The following is a 27,899-nucleotide window of genomic DNA, read 5'->3' on the forward strand; positions in this document are numbered from 1 at the left end:
CCATTTACTCAATAAACTACTGTTTATAAATAGTAAGCTAGAAGTTGGGTTTAGATATTGGGTAGGATTAGGGCTGCAGAATAAGATCATACTTCATAATTACAAACAAACGGTTAATATCTTAATAATAGGCAAGCCAGTATCAATATCATGAATTGTGACCTAAACTAATCCCAGCAAGCATTTTTTTGTTTTTAATAGATGTTTAATAGATAATAAATAAACCTCTAAACACAGTCATCTTGCCTAAAACAAGGCTAAATTTGGCCTGTCAGTGAAAATTTAATAGACGTCTAGGAATATACCAAAACTATAGACTAGTCTTTAAATAGACAGAAATGAATGACTACACGTATAAACTCTGTCTATTTGACGACTAGTCTAGATTTGGCCTATTCTTGAATGTCTATTAGATTTTCACTGACAGCGCAAATTTAGCCTTGTTTTAGCCAAGCTATCTACGCTTAGATATCTATTAAACACTAAATTGTTTGCTGGGATTTGTCTGTCATTTGTACATATTAAGTACTTGAAGCATGTAGGAGGATAAAAGTCTGTTTAACGCTTTGGGTGGAACTGGTGACTAACAGCAGCACTAAAGCATGTGTAACGTTTACTAAAGTTTTGATTTGACTAGTTTAGCGGTCCCTGTCAGGCTCTCCATGCTTCATGTTTGAACAATTGACAGGTCAACATGAATAATGCTCACATCTTCCATTGTCACAATATGTAGGTTGTGTTTCACCACATTCAGCCCTGCAGTGGTCGTTTAAGACCACACAACTGGTTCTTCTAAAGAGAAAAGGGTCCCAGCACGTATGATTTTTTTCATTGGTAGTGTATAACGGTAAAGCCCACCCACTATTTTAGGTTTATTTATCACACAGCTCCACTCGCACATTACTGACAAAAGCCCCAGACGCAGCAGAGCAGCTTGAGGTAAGAACATCATTTCACACCTTCAAAATAACACTGTGCCTTTACTTTCTCTAGACAAGCTTATTTTTTTGTGATGCAAGGCAAAGGAAACAAATCAACTGAAATCTGTTCTGTTTTTAATATTATGTCTTTTGATTACTGTGGGGAAGATCCTCTAAAATGTCTTACAAATTTGATATTCTTAACTACTACAATATGATAATATTTTCTCACTATCATTTTTTTATGCAGTAAGTTACAGACTGTTATTAAAAAAAAATATAGGTAGCACAAGGCATTTATCCTGTTATGACAGTAATATTAAGAGAAAAAAAAACTGTCTCAGAGATTAAAGTTTAAAAGACATTGTTTTACTTCAGAAGTGTCTCTGTTTAAGTGTCTTAAACTTCACAACTCATTTGTATGTTGAGTTTTGGATCTCTTCAAACAATAATATGGTAATTCATTATACAGCGGTCAGCATAATTGAGTACACCCCATGTTGAAAAGAATATTTTTATCCATTTATCAGTGAATATAGGCAATGTCTTTTGGTGATATAAAACAAAACAGATTTATTAAACAGATACATTTATTAAAATCATATTTTAGACGCCAAACATATTTAGAAATTAAAAGAGAATACAATTAAATTCAAGCAAAATATTGAGGAAAAAAAAAAATTCTGCAAAATTTTTATCTCTTTTTTTCCACTTCTCTTGATTTTTCCTCTTGTTTTAAATTTGTATTTAATATATATATTTTTAAAACATATAAAGGTAAAACTTTATTTTGATGGTCCAGTTGAGTATTAGTAGACTGTCTGCTTAATATCTGTTGATACTGCAGACATTTAATGCAGACATTTAAATGACTATAAAAAATAGTCTTTGTACATGTCAACATACACTAACCCTAACCCCAACCATAACATTAACCCCAACCTAACAGTCTACTTATAATCTAATAAGAATTAGTTGGCATGTAAATGCAATGTAATTTCAATTCAACAAATGGACCATCAAAATAAAGTGTGACCCATATAAATTTGGGTGTACTACTTTTTGGACTGTTATCGTAAGTTATTTTGTTAGATAAGCTCCAGATTTGGCTGACTAATTTAATGTATGTGCACAAATATAATATTGTACAGCTTCGTATTTAAAAAAGGATTTTAAAAGATAGATTTGTGAGTGGGGTGTACTTACATATGCTGAGCACTGTATTAATAGCGATACCTGATACCTGTTCGAAAATAGAATTTTTTATGATCCATGTCGATAAAAGTAAATAATAATATTAACTGATATACAACATTAAAACCCTTTTTCCCCATTGTATTTATACAATGTTACACACTTTTATTTAATTACTCGGAGTACAAGGCATCCATTCAGTTATGAAAGCCATGTTAATATTTCAAAATTAGTTGTTTTAGAGCAGGAGTGTCAAACTCAATCCTTGGAGGGCCGAAGCCCTGCACAGTTTAGTTCCAACCCTGCTCCAACACACTTACCTGTAGGTTTCAAACAAGCCTGAAGGACTCAATTAGTTTGATCAGGTGTGTTTAATTAGGGTTGGAACTAAACTGTGCAGAGCTGCGGCCCTTTTGGAACTGAGTTTGACACCTGTGTTTTAGAGACTTTAGAGTTCTATTTGGTAATGATATTTTAAAAGCAATACAATAAAACTGAATATTGAGGTCTATTATCTTTGTAGACAAGCAATAAATTGCCCATAATAGTAACCACACAACAAAGTAATACTTTTTATCTTCCTCTTTATACACTACTGTTAATTAAAAACTTTAACTCAGAATAAGAATATCTTTAAAACCTGGTACATAAGTCATTTTGTGCATCTGCGTGGGCATGTGTGTATATACTGTTACAAACCCCTGATGTTAATCTAGGGGATAGTGGGGTTTGACATTTATTTAATTTAAATATATTTATATAAACAGTGAATGAGCGGAAATACAACCAAAGTAATGCCAAAAAAAATGTGTGCTTTTATTTACGATCCCAAAGTGAACAACAACAACAAATTAATCAAAAATACAGAAAAAGTAATAAGGCAAAAATATACTATTTACAATATGTACAACACTGTGACAAATAAAGACGGGAAAAAAAACAAGACAGCTGGCAGAAGGGACGCGGGCAGCGCTAAAGAAATGAAAAGAACAAAACCCAAACTATATATATATATATATATATATATATATATATATATATATATATATATATATATATATATATATATATATATATATATATTTATATATATATATATATATATATATATATATATATATATATATTTATATATATATTTATATATATATATATATATATATATATATATATATATATATATATATATATATATATATATATGTGTGTGTGTGTGTGTGTGTGTGTGTGTGTGTGTGTGTGTGTGTGTGTATATATATATATATATACATACATACATACATATATATATATATAAATACATACATATATATATATATATATATATATACATATAAACAAAAGTGCGGTGTGGTGGCATAATTGGTAGCGCTGTCACCTCACAGCGAGAAGGTCACTGGTCGGCTCGGCTCGGTCAGTTGGCATTTCTGTGTGGAGTTTGCATTTTCTCCGCTCCGGTTTCCCCCACAGTCCAAAGACATGTGGTGTAGGTGAATTGGGTAAGCAAAATTGCCCATAGTGTATGTGTGTGGATGAGAGTGTATGGGTGTTTCCCAGAACAGGGATGCAGCTTGAAGAGCATACGCTGAGTAAAACATATGCTGGATAAGTTGGCGGCTCTTTCCGCTGTGGTGACCCCTGATTAATAAAGGGACTAAACCAAAAAGAAAATGAACGAATGATTACATAAAAGTTTGTGACATCCTCTAAATCAGGGGTGGACAAACTTTTTCGTGTAAAAGGCTAAAAATGAAATATCATTATGAGCCATGGGCCGAATATTCCAATCTAAATTACATTCAATTTGCCATGAGTAATTTGTTAATGCAATAAAGAAACATGAATACACAAGTCAAGGAGAATCTGCCTTTACCTTGATTTGCTCACCAAAGTCTCTGCAACTGTTCATCGGGTGACAGTATGTACATCTAAACTGATTTGTTTACAATACTTAATTGAAAGATTTCATTTCAGTTAGCTTCCAGCAGCAAAATAATCAAAATGTTACATTAGATTTCAAATGACAATCTCTAAACCATCCCCATAATTCTCCCTCTCTTTCCAGATATGATGGCGGGCCATCTCAAAGGTTGCGTTTGGCCCACGGGCCCTAGTTTAGGCATCTCTGCTCTACATCATAAATTCAGGCATTTCAATCATTTCACTGGCCTGAGGCGTATAAAATCCAGCATCTAGGTGTGCAGAATGCTTCTACAAACATTCGTAAAAGAATTGCTCTCAGGAGCTCAGTAAATTCAAGCATGGCACAGTGATAGGTTGCCACAATAAGTCCATTGGATATCACAAATGCACTTCCAGGAGAACGGGCAAATATTCCCATAAACACTCCTAAATCTTGTGGAAAGCATTCCCAGAAGAGCTCAAGCTGTTATAGCTGCAAAAGCTGGGCCAACTCCATTTTAAACCCAATAGATTGGCAAAGGTTGCCACCTTTGGTAATATAGTGTGCGTGGTGTGTGTGTGTGTGTGTGTGTGTGTGTGTGTGTGTGTGTGTGTGTGTTACGTGTGCCATCTACTAGAGAAAAAAATAACACATTTTGAATAACAACAAAAAAATTAATCCAACGTTTATAAATACAAGTTATAAATTGCAGCTGAATAAACCAATTTGTAAAACTGCCACTATTAACCCATTTTTATGGTTTCATAAACATGTTTGCATTTATTTTCTCCAGGTTTTTGAATATGCAGCTACTATAGTTGTCGGTGAGCAAATATGTTGTAAGAACCCTTTAACGTAAAAATTGAATAGGAGGAGGACGTTTGGCTTTCTAACTCAAAGAAACTGCTTTCAACATATCAATTCATATTCATAAACACATTTATCATGTTTAAAATTAGAAAACCATTTGATATGAACCCTCCCAAAAATGATCTATCATATAATTTCAACTAATCCATTTGTCTAACAGTCATGAAACACACACTAGTTTCCCCAAAAGACTACTGTTAGTCAAAAAGATAAATAAATAAAAAGGTTTAAGTGTTATTTCCAAGTGGGAAAAGTTTATTTTACTCTGAGGATTTTGCTGTGTGTCAATTCGTGTATCAGAAAAGTCTGTTTTAAAGTAAAGATATCAGTTAAAGGCTTAAGTTATATTTAGATGGAGTATTATGAAAGCAAAAGTCAATCAATAACCTTGATTTATAAACGTATTTACACATTATTCCCTAATTCCTCATGTTTTCCAAACTTATAGAGTTGTATTTGCCCATTTGTATTTGTATTTGATCTTTTGAAATTTAGATAGACAAAAAACTATAGCTCTCTTGTAAGTATTGTTTTGTTTGGATGAATCTAGAGATCTTCATAATTATGGTATTATATATTTGTAAAGAAAAAAATCAGTAACATGAAAATTGCCTTTATTTGGGAGAGTTTGCCTCCATTTTGCATCCTGGAATTAGGAGTAGAAAGCCAAAAGCCTCACATGACATGAAGTAAATCAATTCCTTTTTTCTATCTTGAAATCTTTTATTTAGCGGTTTGCTTGCATGCCACTGAGAAATTAAAGACGGATAGCATGTAGAAAATGACTTATAAAAGGAACATTTCAACTGTGAACTTTGGCAACTAGTTGTCAGTGGGTTTAAAAAGGTTAAAACTCAAAATGCCTTGTTTTTTCACAGGAAAGAAGAGCATCCATACACATTTCCTCCACTCATTGACAGAGATGAGGGCTGGATTGTTTTTTTACCTTCTCTTGCCTGTTGTGCAGTCCTGCACTAAAGGTAAACCCAAAGAGTGTGAAGAAGCAACCTTTGCACCCGGATCTAACCTGGCCGGAGAAGGATACGACGTGATCAAGATGCAGCGCAAGGGAGCTTTTGTCATCAACACAGACGTCTGGAGGCAAAAGGACAAATCCTGCACCCTCTGCAAGAACCCCTATATGGACGGAGCTTTACAAAAGCTTCCTCTGTCAGTGGTGGACTGGAGAACCAGCCAAAAATGCACCGTGAAAGTCTCCAGTTCTCTATACCATTCCAGCGAGGACCTGGTGAGCTCCAGCGCCTCCTCTATTGAGAACAACTGGGGTGCAAGTTTGGGGATAGAGGCTAAAAAAACAACAGGCTCGATAGTTTTGGCAGGAAGCAAGTCAAAGCTTGCAGAGTACTCAATGGAGAAGACCAAAAAAGACAAGTTCAACTTTGCAAGTCAAAGTATTTCCTGTGCTTATTACAGGTGGGATTCTTGTCTAATAGTACTGCATACACTTCTACTTTCCAAAGTCACCCCCCCGCCACTCAAATTAGTTTAAGAGCGAAGTGAAGCGAGTGAGCGAGTGAAGTTTTACAAACAAAGTTTGAGAAGAGCACATGATATGATTGATCATGGCTGGCCTCTCATCCGTAATCAGCAATAATCCAATCAGATTGATTCAAGCTTACAATAAATAGACAGATTGCCCTGCTGACTTATCTTTATATTGGAAGAATCCCCGTCTCCACCCCATCTCCCCTTTTTCTCCCTTTACCAGGGGAAGCTCTCGAGACCTACATAATCTCGGATCCCCTTTACTGACCAGGCGGGAGCCCTGGGCTCAATTATCTCAGAGCTCAGGGTTCTCAGGACAGCATGCTAAACCCGCTAATAGCGTCAATCAATATTTAAGTGTGAACTCTTAAAACTTATTCAGTGATTTTTACAAGATTGTACATTTCCTTGTAAACTGGATAAGAATTATTTTGTACACAATTTGTAATGAACAATAAATCAAGTAACTGCAATTTGCCAAACTGACTTTAATTAACTGTTTGAAATCATAAATATGTTAATTTATACACAATATTAATTTTAATAATTTTAATAACTAGCTTTCAATAACTCATTTGCAACGGGGAGCATGCATGAAACATTTCTGAATGAAAGTGAAAGTGCCAAACTGCAGTTAAAGTCGGCAAACTAAAACTGAAACACCTGAAATTTCATGAAACTCTAGAAGAAATGTGCCAAACTCCGATAAGCAAAATCAATTTCAGGCGGGGCTGACAGGACGTCTTTCATGGTAATAAAGAAAAAGTCTTTCATGAATTCTCTTGGATTTCTAACCTCAATCCCCTCTGGGGCCGACCACTCGTAGATTCTGTCCCTTCAATCGAGAGACCAAATCATCAACAGCAGACCCCAACGTAGCATTTAAATCCGAAGCCGCTGTTAATTCGGCTCATAACGAAGTAACTTTGTGCCATATCAGACGCCTCGAGGTCTTGGCCTGGGGCTTCGTGGTCTGCCAGGTTTTTTTTATCCCTCCCCATTCCTGCATTCGCTTCGCTCCCTGATTATTAAAGACATTTTAAATCCTGTCGAATATAAGAAATGACTGCTGCAGATGACACAAACTAAGGAAAAAGTCAGTGCTAGTAATTGGTGCTAGGCTGTCCAATTACTGTCCTATCTACCCACCCAGGTAGCAAAAAATTCTGGCCCAGATTTGGGATAAAGCTGGCACAGCAAGCATTCATCAAAAATCACCAAAAGCTGATTGTGTGGGCCAGAACTGGGCCAGAGAAATTTTGCTATGTGGGTAATAAAGGCAAAAAGGCCAAAAATGTATCTCAAATAAAAAGAAAAGACAAGCAATGCCAGTACTGATTTTATTATACAGATTTATTTTCTTATAGAGTACGCTTCATATGTTATCACTTTTATATTCTCAAAACTGGTACCATACAATTTCGTCAGCATTTTAAAAGGTGAAAAAAAAGCAAGAAAGATCTTGATGTTTTAGTGTTTTTGCTGATTTAATAACTTTTTTTGGCGCATTTATAAAATTAAGTCTTTTGGGGTCCTTCTTTTTGAGAACTGCTGTCATAAAAGTCTAATATCACACAGTCTTCTCCTATATTTCTTGCCTAACACAAGTTTCCCATGTATATCTACAGCTATCGAGTCTCCAACAAGCCTGTTCTCCATCCTGAGTTCAAACGATCTGTGAAGGAGCTTCCCAAGACATACAACCTTCAATTCAAGCCGCGTTTCTACAAGTTCATTAACACCTTTGGAACCCATTACATCACAAAGGTAATTCAAGGGTCGACTTCTTTATAATTTACGACACTTGCACTGAATGGATTACAAAGGCCAAAATACTTCAACAAGCCAAATCAGTAATCAGATTTATTTTGCCAGGTAACTCTTGGCGGAAACGTGCACTCAGTGACCAGTATCAGACAATGTGAAACCGCTCTTCAGGGCTTAAGCACAGACGAAGTAAAGGCCTGCTTGGATTTGGAGGCAAATATGAGCATTCTTGGCAAAGCAGACATGAAAGCCGAATCAAAACACTGTAGTCAAAATCAGGACAAAACAGAGAGCAAAACCAGCTTCTCCAGCCGCTTCAATGACAGGTGAGTTCATTCGTGTATAGCTTGTCTTACATATATTGCCAGTGGAGTAAAGTAACAAATTACAAATTCTCAAATGACTGTAATTGAGTAGTTTTTCCTCAGGAATTTAAAAAAGGTGTACTTTTACTTTCCCTAAAGTACATTTTTAGTGCAGCATCTGTACTTTTACTCCACACTCCATTATTTCTTGTCTATGAGAATAGTAGAAAAGTTAAATCCTGTGATTCCTGTCCAAATCGCACATAGAAATTAAATTGCGTCATACTGAACAACCTCAAGATATGTGCACTATATAAATGCAGCAAACTATTTGAAAGCATTAAAAGTGTTTAAGATGTGTAAAATGTTTACACGCATTGACCTAGAGACTGGCTGTTTCTCAATATGTGTTCTTCAGCAATCTTGCGTCCTTGTGTTCTCGTGTAACGTCATCATCGACTGCCAAAGTTCAGCTCCCGCAAGAACAGCGACACGTGACAGTTCCCGGATGTGTTTTTGATATCAAGGATGCACCGATGCAGACTTGAGCACCGATCTTGCTTTAGACGTCCCAGAAGTAATTGCGACTGGAGGTTGAATGCAGGTTTATTATTAAAGTTCAGAGATACCACTTATTTACCTTAGGAGTTTCCCTAAATCAGGGGTGTCCAAACTCGGTCCTGCAAGGCCAGTGTCCTGCAGATTTTAGCTCCAACTTGCCTCAGCACACCTGCAAGGAGGTTTAGAAAGGCTAGTAAAGCTGCTGTCACACTAGAGTTTGTGTGTGCGAAATTCTGTTGTGCGGAGCTGCGAAAAGGGATGGGATTAAGTAAAACTGATCATCAAGGGATGCATGATTTATTGATAAAATTTTTCAAATATGACTAAAGTAAGTATTACGTGGTGGCAAAGATAAAGTTTCATCTAAAAAACACTGCATTCAAATATTTTGGACAAAACGGTACAACATCTTAGCAGCTGTTTGTCTTATATCTGCAAAAACACTGCAAGAAGTTTAAAAGATTAGTGTTCATCCTAAAAAATGTGTTTTAAACTTGTTTTCCACTCAAGATATGTTAACATTCTTAAATCAATAAACTATATTTTGTGTATATTGAGAAGTTTATTTTTTCAAATACAAATAAAGCTTATATATATATATATATATATATACACACACACATACACACATATATATATATATATATATATATATATATATATACATATACATATATATATATATATATACATATACATATATATATATACATATATACATATATATATATACATATATACATACACACACACAGTTGAAATCAGAATTATTAGCCCCCTTTAAATTTATTTTTTCTTTAAATTATTTCCCAAATTATGTTTAACAGAGCAAGGAAATTTTCATAGTATGTCCGATAACATTTTTTAATAAAGTATAATTTGTTTTATTTTGGCTAGAATAAAATCAGTTGTAAATTTTGTCCAATTTTAGCTTATTTTTAAGCTTTTTTTTTCGATAGCCTACAGAACAAACCATTGTTATACAATAGCTTGCCTAATACCCTAACCTGCCTAGTTAACCTAATTAACCTAGTTAAGCCTTTAAATGTCACTTTAAGCTGTATAGAAATGTCTTGAAAAATATCTAGTCAAATATTATTTACTGTCATCATGGCAAAGATAAAATAAATCAGTTATTAGAGAGGAGCTATTAAAACTATTATGTTTAGAAATGTGCTGAAAAAAATCTTCTCTCCGTTAAACAGAAATTGGGGAAACAAATAAACAGGGGAACTAATAATTCTGACTATATATTTATTCTGATATATATATATATATATACTGTATGTATGTATATACCTACGGACAATTTATATATATATATATATATATATATATATATATATATATATATATATATATATATATATATATATATATATATATATATATATATATATATATATATATATATATATATATATATATATATATATATATATATATATATATGGCGAAGCAGTGGTGCAGTAGGTAGTGCTGTCGCCTCACAGCAAGAAGGTCGCTGGTTCGAACCTCGGCTCAGTTGGCGTTTCTGTGTGGAGTTTGCATGTTCTTCCTGCGTTCGTGTGGGTTTTCTCCGGGTGCTCCGGTTTCCCCCACAGTTCAAAGACATGCGGTACAGGTGAATTGGGTAGGCTAAATTGTCCGTAGTATGTATGTAGTAGTATGAGTGTGTATATGTGGATGTTTCCCAGAGATGGGTTGCGGGCATCTGCTGCGTAAAAAACATGCTGGATAAGTTGGCGGTTAATTCCGCTGTGGTGACCCCAGATTAATAAAAGGACTAAGCCGACAAGAAAATGAATGAATATATAATTTTTTTCTTTAATGAAAAATATAATTAAAACCATTACTTTTCTGCTCCATTGTTAGCCATGTTTTCGCTCTTTATAAAAATATATTATATTAAAATTGCAGTAATTATGTGATTTTGCACATGTTGATCACCGTTTGTATACTGTTTTAATAGAAATGCCATTTACTACAATACCATTTTGGTTATCATGGTTTAACATTTCTTAATGTTCAACAACAAATGTTTTGTTTGTTTTTTAATTTTTGTAATTGAAGTACAAAATCACTTTATCAACCTTAATATGTACTAGTGATGTGTTGATGATATTTTACTGTCAATGTGTAAACAACTTACAATCCCTGACCTCCAAGGTTGAACCCTGTAGACAGATATTTACATAAACATTTTTGACAGAAAAAAAATCAAAAAGATGTAACAATATCATTTTAATGAGCTCATTTAATGATGAAGCAGCAAATTGGAGTGTAAGCATGTGCATATTGCATATATTGAAATATGTTCAATCTCTAATACGTTTCTGACTGTACACTTAAAGGGTCACAAAACGCAACACATTGTTTGAGATGTTGACAGTCATATATATGTCCCACATTGCTAAAAACACTGTTAGGATACATCATTTAGCTAAAAAGTGAAAATTGGTTGTTTTTGCGTTATATGTTGCGTTAATTTGTTCTTCCAGTTCCACAGCCATGAGATCATTGGCTGTCTGTACCGACCAGTACAAAGTGACGTTATTGAGTTTTTGGCATTAATTCATGAGAAAGACTTGGTTTGAACCAATAAGCATGCTCTATTGTGAACGAGATGGAACTTCATTAATATGCATGATATAGTTTCGAAGACTCTTTTTATCTGTTGCAGTGTTTAGAGAAGCGCCACGTTGTGTTGCCAACAAGTAGAAGAATTGTTTGGAGACATGGGTCATCAGTATTGCATTTATAAATGTGCTAAAGCAAAAGTTTTGTTTCCATTTCCCTGTGATTAGAACACAGCTCGAAAATATGTTTGTAAGATTTTTTTTTTTACTCGAGAGCTTTTCGAATGTGGAAATTGTGAAATCTGGATTTTATGGTGACAGCCACCTCACTAATAGCAAAACTCTCACTAACAACAGGAGCTTCTGAATCATATAGCCATTTGTACTGAAATTTTTTTTTAGCATTACTATTTTATTTAAATAAAAAAAAAAATTGGCCAAAAATGTATTATCAGTGAATCCGTATCTAACACTTCTCAAATGATCTTTATGTTTCTGTCAAAGGCTGACCGAGGTCACCGGAGGTCACACCACAGAGCCCGAGCTCCTTTTTTCAGGAGGGAAAGACCCATCAGCTTACAAAGAATGGCTGGCGTCCCTGCCGCAAAACCCAGATGTGATTTCTCACTCTCTGGAGTCCCTGCACGAGCTGATCCCCACCAAATACCCAGTGCGCAAACACATGCGCCAAGCCATCCACGACTACATCCTGGAAAATTCCCTTTGGAGGAACTGCACCGACCCCTGCACTAATGGCGTCAAAACCAACCCAAACAATCCATGTGTCTGCACTTGCCACAACAAACCCGGAATCACACCAGACTGTTGCCCGTCCAAACGTGGACTCTCTCGGGTGCAGGTCACGGTCGTTAAGGCTCAAGATCTTTGGGGTGACACAACCACAGCGACCGATGGCTATGTTAAAGTGTTCGACAAAAATAACGTGAAGATTGGATCCACAAATATGATACCGAATAACAATTCACCCTACTGGGGGCAAACCTTCGATCTGGGTGATGTCATCCTGGCAGAGAATGACAATATCAAACTGGAGGTGTGGGATGAAGACAGTAAATGGGATGACGATTTGTTGGGAACCTGTCAGGTAGCCATAAAAGTAGATCAGAGTCAGACCTACAATTTCTGCAGTTTGAATCATGGTTTGCTCTATTACAATACAAAAGTGACATGCGCCCCCGGTTTGGCTGGCACCTATTGTGAAAAGTATGTGGGTTCCCCCATGAACTTTCACCTGGAGAAGGTTTACGTGTCTCGAAATGCACGACCTGTGCCACCAGAAATACTTTTAAGCCATGGAGTGCTTCTGGACAGACTTTACGTATATCACAAGACAAATTACAATAATACAGTTTTGTAGATACTTTGGCTCTGGATGAGATTATGTGGCTATTTGCAATATATCCTGATTCTTGCTTGTATTTATTACTATACGATTATTATATTTAATCTAATTCTTGCATAATACATATTTAGGCTATACCATTCTTAGAAGTTTTTTTTTTTTGCATATGTCTGGGTGATTCTACAATTGCAGTAAGGGTGTACTCAATACTATGCTATTGTACCGTGCCCAGGCCCGTTTCCCGGATTTGAGAAGTGTGAGTGCGCTGAAACGGGCTCACTTTGGCCCAGTACACTTGTGTGCGAGTTTCATATGGATTTATTAATCAACCTTACTGTTCAGTGAACGCAAACTGTTGTAGTTATTAAAGATGCAAACCCCTCACTGCACCACAGCTGCACACCTTCAGCAAACCTCCTCATTCCTGCAGCACAAAGGCTTAATGATTGTTTATGAGCATCAAAAGTGGCTGATCTGTTCGGCGAAATATCTGACTGCGTGTCATCGCATCCCTAAGGACTAAAGCGATATAACTAGAGAAATCTCCACTGTTCTGAGTGAGAGCGCTTCTCACTGAACAGCACAGCATCGATGACGTAAGCGTGCCCAGGCCCGAATGTAATGTGAGTGCGGGCCGTCGGGGGAGGCGGGAGGGTGGACAAGCATGCTTTGGCCCGGTTCGAGACAGCTGTACATAGTGTGAGTACAGCCTATTTCTACAATTGTCAGTGACTTGTTTTTTTTTAAAGTTATATTTGTAATTAATATAAAACTTTGTCTTGTTATAGATTGTTGTATAGAAGTTATTGCGAGTTTTTGGGTAATATTTAGTAATTCTTTTCATAATTTGTCACTTAAAGTCATGCCCAATCGGGTTGTCATCGTCCTAACCTTCGACCATCGCCCGTTCCACAATGCACTGGCCCCTCACGGCTCCCCCTGCAGGTAGCAGACTTGCAGTAGGATCGCTTCTTCGGGTTAAGCCCAGTCAGGTTCCGTGGGAAAAAACCCAGCCACCATGCGCTCGCATACGAGCAGCAACCTTAGGCCTGGCTCCAGGGTGAGGCCCCGGCAGCGTCATACCAAGCGACATGACGGTCCTTGCTGTTACTAAACTCATAAGAACTTTTTGAACAGCACTTAGTCACCTAAGACCTTTTTGCCTTGGGAGACCCTACCAGGGGCATTAGCCCCCGACAACATAGCTCTTAGGATCACTCAGGTACTTAAACCCCTCCACCACGATAAGGTGGCAGTTCATGGAGGAGTATAGAGTTTCACAAGTGTGACACGGTTAGGATGGGAGTCAGCACCTCGAAGTCCGAGGCCATGATGCTCCACCGGAAAAAGGTGGTTAGCCATCTCCAGGTTGGAGAAAAATCCTTACCCCAAGTGGAAGAGTTCAAGTATCTTAGGGTTTTGTTCACAAGTGAGGTAAGGATAGAACGTGAGATTGACAGGTGGATTGGTGCAGTGGCAGCAGTAATGCGGTCGATGTACCGGTCCGTTGTGGTGAAGGAGGAGCTGAGTTGAAAGGCAAAGCTCTCGATTTACCGGTCAAGCTCCTATTCTCAACCTAAGGTAATGAGTTTTGGGTCATGACCGAAAAGACAAGATCTCGGATACAAGCGGCTGAAGTTTGTTTCCTTCACAGGGAGGCAGAGCGCACCCTTATGGAAAGGGTGAGCAGCTCTGGTAGAGCCGCTGCTTCTCCACATCAAGAGAAGTCAGCTGAGGTGGCTCAGGCATCTGTTTCAGATGCCTCCTGGATGCCTAACAAGGAAGGTGTTCCGTATCTTGTAACTAATATTTGAATAATTTCTCACCTATTGTTGTGGAACACAAAATATTAGGCCATAACAATATGGTATCTTCAGCAAGTGTGTTATATTTTTGAAAATCATGACTTTTTGTGCTCTAAATTATATTGTGTATATTTCTCATCATGCCTTATTGTGTATTAAAAAAAATAATGTAATTTTCTTCATATTTAGCTTTTTTATTTTATAAAAAAGCTTTAAATCATAACCCTGATTCTACATCATGAAATAGTTTTAGAACATATTTACATAAATGTCAATAAATTGTTTGCTAATTCCATTACCATTCAACACTTTGCCTTTAAATTGGTGTTTAAATTTCCCACAAGCAGACAAAATGTCAGCTAATACTATATTATGACTGTAACTGATTTGTAGTTGCAAAGTTTATTCTGATCAACAAAATGAACAAAATATGAAAGTCAAAAAAGTGTATCTATCTATACTGCATGATTTCCATGCTTGCACTAACATTTTCTCAATAACATGCCACTTATATTGTAACCGTGCTGTGTTCAAAATAATGCTTCTTCAATCTGCATTATTACTAATCACATGTACATTTCATGGTTATAGAAAGACATAACAATGTTCATGATGATAGTTATATAGTTTTTAACAAATGCTTGTATCTTTTTTCTGATCAATCTGTTTTGTTCATAAAATAATTCACCCATAAATAAATATCTGCTACCCGCATTACTCTTTTTCCCTCTGCAGAACATAAAAGAAGACATTGTGCACACTGTTTAAACTGCTTTTGTCTATAAAACAGGTCTCAAAGTGTACAAAACAACACTAATGTTTTATTACTAAAGCTATTTTTCCATAGCTCACTATAAAAATAGCACAAAAGATTACGCAATCTGTATTTGTAAGTCCCTTTAACAATGGCTCTGATTCGTATTTTTCTCTTAAATGATGCCTAACCAGTGAGACACAGGATGCTAGTTGTGTGGTTTTCCTGTAGACAGATGAGAATCGAGAGCAGAATAAACAACACTTATGAGCTCACAAGATTATGACTGTTATGGTATACTCTGTCATATTGCTACCATCCTGTTTTGAGCCTTTATGTAATGGTTAACTCGATAACACAAAAAGGAATGCACTCATACTGCAAATTACAACCATCTATTGGGTTGCTTTGATTCTAATAGCACCCTATTTTCAAGTGATCCTCACAGATGATCAAACAAACACTAAGACTCATGTTAGAAGGTGGAATGTTTAGTTTTTCATAAGAATTAAAATAACAGCCATTGAAGTGCTTAGCATGTTTTAGTTAGATACAGAGACACACAAGGGACACGAAACACTCCACTGGACGAGACAAATGACAGACTGGGGGAACATCAAAACAACATGTACATACAAAATCCACCTAAAGAGACACATAAAACAAAGCGACAACAAAACTGGTCACAAAACTGCACAACGGTGAGGAACACTAGGAAAAATAGGGTCCAAAAATTTGAGGATGTTAACAGCACGGCTTCAGAAATCAACCTGGAGAGAAAGAGAAGATTAGAAAAGATAGATGTACAAAAAAGGAAATAAATATAGATGTAGATGTTCTAAAATGCCATCTACCTTTGTACCCGTTGCCATAAAGGCCACTAAGCTTGCTTCCATCTTTCTGTGCTGTAGATGAAATATTAAACATAGTGAATGTATTTATTAAATTGAACTAATTTATTTCTACTGATGTGGTTTCAGTGGTTTCAGTACTTACTACCAGAGAGAGCTTGAGCGCCAGTGCTTAGTGCAGCTGCATAGCTTCCTGTGCCTGGAAATAATCAGTTATGAAACTTGCTATTAGTAAAAGGCGTTTGTGTGTTTAATCTTTTCATGCTGTTAAAGTGATAGTTCACCTAATAAATGAACATTTAGCCATGATTTACTCATCCCTCCCTTGTTCTAAACATGATTGAGTTTCTTTCCTTGTTGAACACCAAAGATGATATTTGGAAAATGTTGGAAACCGGTAGTCATTGACTTAGGATTTCCAACATACTTCTAAGTAGCTTATTTTGCATTTAACAGAAAAAAGAAACTCATATCACCTGAGGGTGAGTAAATGGAAAGTAATTATTTATTTTCGAGTGAACTACCCTTTAACATGACAGAGGGGAAATGAGTGACAATAAATCAGGAGGTCATTTGGCATGCATGATGTTTCTGAATGTGCCATATCAGTTATGATTTTTTTTCTGTATTAATAATTATTATTCAGTAATACATAGAAATCCTGAAAAGTGATTAAAGTGACTTTGAATGTGGCATGGTTGTTTCTGCCAGACAGGCTGGTCTGTATATTTCAGAAACTGCGGATCTACTTTGATTTTCATGCACAACCATAGGGTTTACAGAGAATGGTCTGAAAAGAGAAAATATCCAGTTAGGGGCAGTTCTGTGGGTGCAAATGCCTTGTGCCAGAGGTCAAAGGAGAATGGCCAGACTGGTTTTAGCTGATAGAAAGGCAACAGTAACTCAAATAACCACTCGTTACAATCAAGGTATGCAGAAGAGCATTTCTGAACACACAACACGTCCAACCTTGAGGCAGATGGGCTACAGGAGCAAAAGACCACACCAAGTGCCACTCCTGTCAGCTAAGAACAGGAAACTGAGGCTACAATTGGCACAGGCTCACCAAAATTGGACAATAGAAGATTGAAAAAACGTTGCCTGGTCTGATGAGTCTCGATTTCTGCAGCGACATTCAGACAGTAGGGTCAGAATTTTGCGTTAACAACATGAAAGCATGGAACCATCCTACCTTGTATAAATGACTCAGGCTGGTGGTGGTGGTGTAATGGAGTGGGGCATATGTTCTAGCACAGTTTGGGCCCATTAGTACCAATTGAGCCTTTATCACCACAATGTACCCATCTTTTGATGGTTACTTCCAGCAGGATAACACACCATGTCATAAAAGCAATAAAAGCGCGAATCATCTCAGACTGGTTTCTTGAACATGACATGAGTTCACTGTACTCAAATGGCCTCCACAGTCACCAGAACTTAATCCAATAGAGCACTATTGGGATGTGGCGAAACGGGAGATTCACATCATGGATCAACAACTGACATATCTGCAGCAACTATGTGATGCTATCATGTCAATAGGACCAAAATCTCTGAGGAATATTTCCGGTGTCTTGTTGAATCTATGCCACGAAGAATTAGGGCTGTTCTGAAGCCAAACGTGGGTCAATCCTAGTACTAGTAAGGTGTACCTAATAAAGTGGCCAGTGAGTGTGTATCAAAAATATGTTAAAAGTTGGCCTCAATGGCCATGTAGGCATCTCAAGATAGAATCTTGCTAAACTTTCCTTATCATGTCGTCTCTCTTTATTCGATCACCATAAAGCCACATTTTTAATGTAAAAATAAAAACATATTAAAATTGTTTTATTTCAGAAATTCCATGACCCATGGGAATCCTGCTTTTTATATATTGTGAGAAAAAAACACATTGCATCTCATTAGATTTTTATTAAATTTCCATTTTTATACAGACAAAACTATTGTATTGTAAAACTAAATGAAGGGTTAGTTTGTCCTTTTGTTTGATTTTTTTTTTTTTTTTACGTATGTACAGCCTGAAATTATGTATACCCCTTGGCTGTATATGGCTGTATGAATGCGTGTATGTACATTCAATGTTTTATGGAAACAACTTTTTCTTCTGAATATATACATTAGGATTTTTGGAAAAAGAAATCTCTAGTAATGCTGTTTCTTAACGACAACGTTTAATCATTGTAAGATTTCTGTGATATAAAAGTACTGATTTCCTAGAAAAAAATAAACTTTCCAATCAGGATTCTCATTAATAGATACTTACTGCATGTTAATTTACATCAACGTTAATCTTTTAAACACTGATCATTTATCTAGTCACTATGCGGTATATAATAATGCAATACCATAAAGGCCTACCAATTTTAAAGAAACCTTGCATTTGTTTATAGATCTTACTATAACACAGGACTATTAAAAATGCTCATATTCTCACCATATTTGGCAGCTGCCTTAGAAACATCAGCGCCCAGACTGAGCTGCTCAGCACCAAAAGGATAACCAGCCTCACCTGCGGGTCAACACATTAACAGCTGAGTCACCATCAGACACTCCAGGATGGTTTGTTTCTGGCTTTTTCTAACCAACTTACCATCAAGTCCAGCAGCGATGACTGGTGAGTTGTAAGGAATCTGGCCTACAGCTCCACCTGCACAGGTACAATATTGTTGTCAGAAAAGAATGTAATACAGAAGGAATATTCACAAAAACTCCACAATTTTACCTGCTAAAGGCTCCATTGCTCCACCTGTACCACCTGACAGGAGACAGATCATCTTTACTTTCTTTCTAATACATAATAGTCTGATCTTAATCAAATCATTAGTTTATTTGGATACTTCATTGCCATGTTTAATTCGTCTACTTTCTTTTCCTCACAGGGGACATCCACGTTCAAGTCAAATCCTCAGGCAAAGCATCAGCAAAGCTGGGATTTGCATATTGCATTTGAATAACAAACACATGCGATGCACATACCCAAACCAGCGTCTGGCCCAAGGGTTGGTAATCCTCCATATGTAGCTCCGCCATAACCACCGGTCTTGCCCTGAGGGCCGAGTCCAGCTGAAACCACAGGCTGACCTCCGTAAGGCAAGGATCCGGCAGCTCCAAGGACTCCACCAACCCCTTTACACAAAGCAGACGGATTACAGGATCAGGCCAACACTAAGACTCTGCTTCCAAATGCTATTAACAAATGTTCAAATAAGTCTCTTGTGACCACTTGAGTTTGGATTTTGTTGAGACCCTTCTCTCTTATTTTGTCACGCTCTCTACATCACTTTTGCAAACGAGTACTACAGAATAAATGAACACGTTGAGGGAATTAGCAAGTGGATGGTAACTATGATTTTGATCAGGATCTGCATTTTAGTCAGTTGAATGTCTTGTTTTTGTGTGCATTCTCACATATCCCATAATGATCACGTGTTTCATCGGTATGCAGAGAGCAGCTGATTGTTTGGGCCTGTTTGAACGTGTTTGACCACATGAGTGTTTACACTATGAAAACAATTTGGTCTCATCTTTGGAAGTGGTTGAAAGTGGACATGCTCAAAACATTGCCCACATTACACCTGCATTTATTGTTGTCTGCTTGATAGGGTGCTTTCACAAATGGGTATATATTTTGATGTTTTCACACATGGGTATATATTAGGGTGCTTTCACACATGGTTTGCTCTTTCACAACCTGGTTAGGCTTATTTCATATGGCCGTTTGTGAACACGGTAATTATATCTCTACAAAAGCAATCAGTCTGAGACTGCCTGAAAAAGGTGGTCTTGGCCCACTTGGAAACAAACTGAGTTTGTGGCATACACTGTGAAAAATAGCACTGTGTTTTCCCCTAAGGCCTCTTGGAGTGAATTGTGGGTAAAAACTATTCGCTATTTACTCTCTCTCAAGTGGTTCCAAAGCTATAGGAGTTTCTTTTTTTCTGGTAAACACGAAATAAGATATTTTGAAGAATGTTAGAAATATGTAACCATTGACTTCCATAGTCAATGTTTCAAATGTTTCCAACATTTTTCTAATAAATTATTTTATGTTCAACAGGAAAAAAAAAAACTCAAATAGGTTTGCGACAAGTGAAGGGTTAGTAAATGACAGAATTTTCAGTTTTGAGTGAACTATCCCTTTAAGCTGGAGTTAAAGACAATTTAAAACAGCTAAAAGAAATTTGGTCAGATGAACAGTTCTAACGATTTAAAAATACTACTTAAGCCTTGATTTATGCAACACTTAAAATGAAATGAAATAAATGAATCAAAATAACAATAATCTCAATTAACAATAAAAATTATTCTCTATTAATAACAAAATGTATTAATAATAAAAGAATTACAAATAATAATGAAAATGAAGCTCATTTTTATTCACATTTGTTAAGTTTCAGTTTTGAGAGTTTTTTTTGTTTGTTTCTTTCTTTCTTACCATACTTTCTAGACTTGGCATCAACACCAGGGTTCATTACCAGTCCTGCACCACCAAGACCACCAGCTCCAAGGCCTGTAAGAGAGCATATTAATCTATGAGATGTCATTTATCATGCTTCTAGTAAATGTGAGCAAAACCACTAGTATTCTAGTAGAAAGTTTTAGCAAAATATTAAAAGTCATTAGCAAAGGCATCAGCTATTAATATAATTTCTATAGTTTAAATATGATGTGCAGTATGTGCTGACACACACTCACAAGCTAGCTGACAGTGTATGTTTACAACAAAAAGAACACGGTTCAATAATTTTGCTTCATAGTTATGTTTTCATTCAAAAATGTGAATCAGATTTATGCATAAAATCACGCAAACCGTTTCCATCCAATGATAACAAAGACTTTGTTACTGTACTTAAGTAGATTTTATTTGTATAAGTACTTTATTCCACTACTTTTTTTGACAAATTTTTACTTTTACTCCTTACATTTTTACACAAATATCTTTACTTTCTACTCCTTACATTTTTAAATCTGGGTCGTTACTTTCGTATTCATGTGTGGCAGATCTGTATTATTTCTTGCCATTGCGCAATTTGAATGCCTTTTTGATGCAATTAATACATTTCTCATCATTGCACATCTGCGTGCTGCGTTCTTTCTCAACCTCTGGTCACGCACCATAAGTAGGCTTGTTTTAATTTGTTAGATTTTTAGACAAATATTTTAGAACATCAAAAGTAGGTATATTGGGTTTATTTATGAATAAAATAATGCAAAGGATCAGGAATTTATCATGTGAAAAATGATGATGCACAAATCTATTAACAGCATTAATGACTTTATTTGTTAAATAAAATATCTACAATACTCTGAGAACAAACAAACAAAACAAAACAACAAACAAACAGTGAAATCATATGAGCAGGAAGAGTGTTGCTGTTTCAGAAAATGAAGCAGCTTCACCATAGTGCAAAAATGATTTGTACTCAAATATACATATATTTTTTTATAAAAAAAAAAATACTAAAATATGTTTTAGAGAAAATGTAGTGTTAAATTTAAGTCATTTATTATTTTTTAAAACATAGGCAGACTAAAGAATTATGTTTTAGAGTATATGAACCAGTGTGGCAGCTGTTATTTTTAATAGCCATTCAGTATAGTTAAGTTTTGTGTCCATGTGATGATACACACAGGGCAACTTTTTGAGCAGTGTTGTTGGACAATATTGTAGAACGATGTTGCTTGGCTAATTTGTTGCTGAAAAAATTAGAAATGCAAGCTATTTTGTACAGATGTATACATGATGTGCAGTAGTTACCACTGTGAAACTAAAACAGGTAGTATTATTCAGTAGTAATGAATACTTTTTACTTAAGTACATGTTTCAGGCCTTACTTCTTTACTTTTACTTGAGGGCAAAAGCGTAGTCACTACTTCATCTTTTACCCAGAGTCGTTTTGAACATGAGTATCTGCACTTCTACTTGAGTAAAAGATGTGTGTACTTTTGCCATCTCTGCCAATTAGTCAAAAAGAACAAAATTGTCACTTACTGTTAAACTGGCATCAAAAATCTAAGAAAACAATAGGTTTTGGGGCGGCAGAAGATGCCAGTGTGGGAGTTTTTTCTTATAATATATCAAATGTTTAATATAATATTACTCATGCCTCAGATGATTTTTGCTTATGTCTGGAAGCGTGAGACCACTGGGAGTGCAGTCACTCCAGAAAATTCTGGGGGGCAATAATATCAAAGTACTTTGATGACAGACTTTGGCTGAGGGATTTTAAAATGACCAAAACAACATTTTAGATATTCTACAATGTGGTTGGTCAGCTGATTTGTCCATTAATGCCATCACATTGCACATGTTTTGGTTATCACATGATCATGACACTATTTTGATGCACATGCTGGAATTTATTTCGCAAATGTGTTTTCATTGAAGTGTTGCATACTTTTTCTTATCAGCCAAAAGGTTTATCCTACTCAGATTTTAATGCACATTTTCAAAATATAATGTTGATGTCTCCATTATGCAGTTTTTAAGCAATATTCCAAAATGTGCATAAAAATAGGTGATTAAAACATAGCCCCTGTCTAAATAATAGTTGGGTATACATTTTATTTTGCCTGTAAAGATTTCTAAAGTCTTCTTTCATATTCAGATAAAAAATAAAGTGTGAGAAAGTGAACAGCAATGTCTCATTTTTGGAGCCCTTTGAGCTTGATAAGGTCATTTTCTGCAACCTTGAGTAGAATAATTTTGTGTATAATCACTGGAAAAAGTGTATTAAACACTGTTTGAAGCGTCTTTTTAGTGTGAATGTGATGTGAATGTGTTGGTTACACTCATAACCTTACCCGCTATACCGTTCAGGCCAACATTATCAGCCAACACTGAGGGGAAGGCAGCTCCTGTAACATAATTATAATCATAGTCAAATCATAATCATAGTTATAATTATGCCTGTGTGTTAGTGTGGCATAAGGACATGCTTCTTTAGAACAATCCACTCTGACTCACCTGCTCCATAAGCGTCTGCTGTGCCATAAACCTCACTGCCGTATCCATTACTGTAGCCTGCTGAGAAGACCACAAGTCAACACTGAGCAATGGAAAACAATGGTGATGCATTAAAGTGACACAGGAAGCACCTCATTGTTTTCACACTCAAGGTTGCCCACCAAGGTTGCAACCAAGCTGATTCGGGGGAAAAAATAAGCATATGTGTGAATTTTGGGTGTTTCTTGCACTAGTAAGCACGCACATCTTTGAGCAAGCAGAGGTCTTAGAGGATCACATTGCTGCTGGAGGGGCTCTTGATTTGTGCTGACCACACTCTGTGCTTAATCCATTACGCTGCACTAATATTGTGATATTACAAAAGGTTTCACTTCACAAATAAAAGAGGCAAGAGCTGATTATCTGACGAAACACTTGGATATTGTTTTAATTATCTACATAAGGAGAAAAGGCACAGTGTATTTGTCACAGTGAATCATTTTTAGGGTGTGTTTCTGAAACTCATTTTCTGTATCAACACAAATGTCACACCTACAAGCTGCAACAAATGGAAGGTCACTGTAAAAACATAGTAATACATTACATGATAGTTTAATTAATACATTACATAATACCAAATAAATTGTGATGTGTTGTTTATTCAACAGCTAGAAAAATAGAAATAGAAAAATATGTAACACTTTATTTTGAGGGTCCACTTGAGTGTTAGTAGACTGTCTGCTTAATATCTGTTGATACTGCTCCTTCAACAGACATTTAACTGACTATAACAAACTTTGCAAGCACATGTCAACTTACAATAACCCCAACCTCAACCCTAACCCCAACCTAACAGTCTACTTATAATCTAATGAGAATTAGTTGGCACGTTAGCACGTAGACGCAATGTAACTTAAATTCAACAAACGGACCATCAAAATAAAGTGTGACTGGAAAATACGATGCTGAATTATTTGCTTGAAAATTTTTTTTATTATCATAAAATTAGAAACTACAATTTTTGACCCTGGACTACAACACCAGCATCATGTTGCAGAAATATATTTAATATATTAATCACATTGTATGGGTCAAAACTATGCATTTTTCTAGGGATGCAACAATATGATTTTTTTTTTTTTTTTACAGATATGGATAACTCATTCTATTTATAGCCGATATATTAGCACATAAATATAAATGTTTAAAATTTTTCTGCATGACTGCAAAAAATAAATAAAAAACCCTAAAGGTAAACGCATACAGTAAACATCTGATTTTATTTTAAAACCTTAACTTCAGAAAACAAAATCTGATTCCTTAACTTTTATTTATCAAATACTCTTTTCTTTAGTTAACGCTCTTTTATTTAAAGGGGTGGTCCAGAGTGTATTTTTAAGGTTAAATTGTGTTTATAAGATGCAAAACAAAGTGTGCAAAATCACATTATTATTTTTTTTTTTATATATATCTCACTTTAATAATATACTGCTGCTCAGCTTACATGAAAACGACTGTCATATTTCCTAGTTCCTCTGAAAGCCCGCCCTCAAGAGGCTCTGATTGGTCAGCTAGCATGTGCTGTAATTCACAGATCTGCTCCATGTCACCAGGAAGCATCTCTGCTATACCATTACAGCCTATCTGGCCACGCCTCTTCCATGCTTGGGGTGTATGCTCATAACCTGAAGTATTTATGACATTATTAACCCGGATATATATATATATATATATATATATATATATATATATATATATATATATATAGTAGTACATTTAGAGATGTTGTTTATGTTCACACAGCTACATTACACAGGAACTAAAGTATAACATATGATATCATAGTTGATCACCCCTTTAAATAAAATCACATTTTTTTCTGACAAAAAAATTTGCACCCATGAAGAAAGTCACTGAAGATTAACCAAAATCAGTAAAACAATAAAAAGGCAGCTTCAAACATCGAAAATAACACATCATTTTAGAAACTTAATAAATCTAGCTAATTTATCAGACCGATATTGATAACATTAAAAATAGCATTTATCAGCTGATATCAATATGGCTATCGATATATAGTGCATCCGAATATTTTACTTTTATGTGAAAAATCATTAGAAAATTAATAAAAGATCATGTTCCATGAAGACATTGTGTAAATGTCCTGGTGTAAATACATTACAACTCATTTTATGATTTGTAACATGAATTGCTAAGAACTTTAGTTAGACAACTTTAAAGTTTTTTCAGTATTTTGGTTTTGTTTAACTTTCAAGATTTAAAATAGGTCAATTTTAAAAAATACTTTTAATTTGTTCATCTTATGGTAAACCTAAACTTTTTGCATCTTTACTATTCAGTTTTCGTCAGAAATCAATCTAATATGATTTAATTTAACTTATTATTTCTATTAATTTTTGGAAACCAAACAATAAATCTAGTAAGAAAATACCAATAGTAATAAACTTTTTAGGATTGTTTGATGAAATTTCAAAGTACAAAGTTTTTTTGCTGCTTGTTTAAACTACTTATTTAAAATAAGCTCAACCAACAAAATCCTTGATTTCTTTTAGGGGAAATTAAATTGTTTTATGTTTTATCTACCTAAATTTGTAAAAAATAAATAAATAAATTAATTAATTAATTAATTAACTCATAATTTATGTTGGGACAACATGATGGAATTGTGTGCAACATTTTTACAGTGTAACTACATTTACTTGAAAAATAAAAACCTTTTATAACATCATCACAAATTTGTTTGCTGTCACGTTTAATGAATTAAGTCCATCCTCAACAAATAAAACTTAATTTCTTTCCAAAAACATTTGACAGACTTCCTTAAATTGCTGAACAAAAACACTTGTTAGAGAAAACCAGCATATATGTAATTAGACGATCAACTCAAACCCTTGTAGGCCTCAGCCTCCTAAAACGATTACAAAAAAAAAACATTACTTACCGATCTGCTTTCCTGCTCGAACTCCTTGTGGATATAAGCCGGCCCCGAGACCTGCATCAGCAAAAACAAAAAAAAATTAAAAAAGAGTATCTGAATATTCTACACTATAGCATGCATTTATCATAATAATTACATGCATTTGGGAAATAAACATTATTGAATCATTTTAATATACCTGCTCCATAACCATCAGTATACCCAGTTCCAAGATATCCGGCAGCACCAAGCCCATACCCTGTGAACAAAGCATGCTAACTGTTAAACTATGGCCACTATAGCATTTCTTTCCTCTCCTTTGGGTAACAAAATGAACAGTCATCACAGAACAATATGACTGTTCAGTGGCCTGTGGGTCAAAGTGATCATGCAAGACAGTGTGTGACTGCTCCATACATGTGGCCTGTAGGAGAAAAACAATGCAGCATGCATTGAGCACATAGCTAGACAGAAACAAAGACAAAGGCTCAGGTGGAGCACACAAAAAGAAAAGAGAACAGCCTCAAGAAACAGATGAGGCATTAGTCCAGTACAAACACACACAGAAACCCATCTGAACAGCTGTGCTAGAGAACAGCATTTATTCATAGACCTGCAGCTGCAGCAAGTCCATGATGAGGGGTGGATTTTTCCAGTCCACAATCACTAACAGTCGAATGTGCCACATGATAGTTTCATTTGATGCTGTTTGGAGAACTATATTGATTTCAGACTGGGGAAAACACCACCTCGTGACATGCAAAACCAATGACAGCTTCATACAGAAGACGTTTTTACCCGTATTGGATGGTTTGGTGCCCTGTCTGCTGGGCAAGACAGCTCCTGTTTTGTATCACAACAGTGGTTTATATGAACATTGAGAGGCCATAATAGTTCCCATAACCTATTCTATGTGTATTTTAGCATGCATAGACTTTCACTTACACTCACCAATGCACATAGTAAACATTAAGATTAACTACAGGTGCTCCAAAACAGACACAACAGCAGTGACCTACATAAAGTGCTGGAGTTTGTATTCTAAACTTAGACATTCATGCTTTCACTCCAACGTTTTGGGTTAACAAGTAGTTTTTTTTTATTGTTTTTTTTAGAGAAACCATTTATTTTATACACTATTAATTAGCAATGAACTATTAGCTGCAACAGAGGCTCATTGGAAATGCATACTTCAGCCTATATTTTTGTGAAAGATCAAATAAACGCTGTTCTGCAATATGATGCCAACAACTTTTGTTTCTTGTCTCACTACTGATATTTACAGAGAAATATTATTGATGAATTAAGAATTATTTTCATGCAGTTCTTTGTACCATACCAACTATATACAACTTTATTGTGATTTTTTTGATTGAATACATTTGCCTCACCTGTCTATCTCCATATGACAACTTTTCTGGTATGGTCAGTTTGCTCTGTAGCTTACATTGTACGGTGTTGTACCTAAAATCCCCCGGTTTGAGTCTGTTGAAGCACGAATACACAAAAGGGATAAAAGCCATGTAAAATTAAGGTAAAACTATGTGGCACACCTATCTCCTACTTTTGCTTTTAAAAACACTATTGGTTGGGTTTAGGGAAGGTTTTAGATCAGTGGTTTAGGTGAACTGCATGAT

The 27,899-nt window shown here is 35.6% G+C and overlaps 2 protein-coding genes across 5 annotated transcripts in view; one reads left to right on the plus strand and one right to left on the minus strand.

The window, feature by feature from the left end:
• The first annotated feature begins 891 nt into the window (after positions 1 to 891).
• Positions 892 to 15,487, plus strand: prf1.1 (perforin 1.1). 2 transcript variants are annotated; one of them, XM_073934139.1, is made up of 5 exons: positions 892 to 939; positions 5,766 to 6,321; positions 8,022 to 8,160; positions 8,269 to 8,486; positions 12,110 to 15,487. In XM_073934139.1, the coding sequence occupies exons 2-5, from the start codon at positions 5,810 to 5,812 to the stop codon at positions 12,981 to 12,983; spliced, it is 1,743 nt and encodes a 580-aa protein (XP_073790240.1). In that variant the 5' UTR covers positions 892 to 939; positions 5,766 to 5,809; the 3' UTR covers positions 12,984 to 15,487. The 2 variants fall into 2 exon arrangements, with proteins under 2 accessions (XP_073790240.1, NP_001304691.1); NM_001317762.1 differs by lacking the exon at positions 892 to 939 and having other exon boundaries at positions 5,810 to 6,321; positions 12,110 to 12,983.
• A 510-nt stretch (positions 15,488 to 15,997) lies between these two features.
• Positions 15,998 to 27,899, minus strand: part of LOC100001051 (uncharacterized) — a 44,141-nt gene continuing 32,239 nt past the window's right edge. For 2 of the 3 annotated variants that reach the window (XM_021471444.3, XM_001922458.8), the window contains 13 exons: positions 27,061 to 27,105; positions 26,462 to 26,521; positions 26,287 to 26,337; positions 23,346 to 23,405; positions 23,183 to 23,236; positions 20,814 to 20,888; positions 19,355 to 19,504; positions 19,101 to 19,133; positions 18,969 to 19,025; positions 18,813 to 18,887; positions 16,524 to 16,577; positions 16,382 to 16,432; positions 15,998 to 16,297 (listed from right to left, as the gene is read on the minus strand). In XM_021471444.3, coding sequence (XP_021327119.2) covers positions 16,293 to 16,297; positions 16,382 to 16,432; positions 16,524 to 16,577; positions 18,813 to 18,887; positions 18,969 to 19,025; positions 19,101 to 19,133; positions 19,355 to 19,504; positions 20,814 to 20,888; positions 23,183 to 23,236; positions 23,346 to 23,405; positions 26,287 to 26,337; positions 26,462 to 26,521; positions 27,061 to 27,105 — 770 coding nt within the window. In that variant the 3' untranslated portion in view covers positions 15,998 to 16,292. The remainder of the gene's footprint in view (positions 16,298 to 16,381; positions 16,433 to 16,523; positions 16,578 to 18,812; positions 18,888 to 18,968; positions 19,026 to 19,100; positions 19,134 to 19,354; positions 19,505 to 20,813; positions 20,889 to 23,182; positions 23,237 to 23,345; positions 23,406 to 26,286; positions 26,338 to 26,461; positions 26,522 to 27,060; positions 27,106 to 27,899) is intronic. The other variant, XM_073944560.1, reaches the window with a different exon arrangement.

Source organism: Danio rerio, chromosome 3, assembly GCF_049306965.1.
Source record: "Danio rerio strain Tuebingen ecotype United States chromosome 3, GRCz12tu, whole genome shotgun sequence".
NCBI classification, from domain to species: Eukaryota; Metazoa; Chordata; class Actinopteri; order Cypriniformes; family Danionidae; genus Danio; species Danio rerio.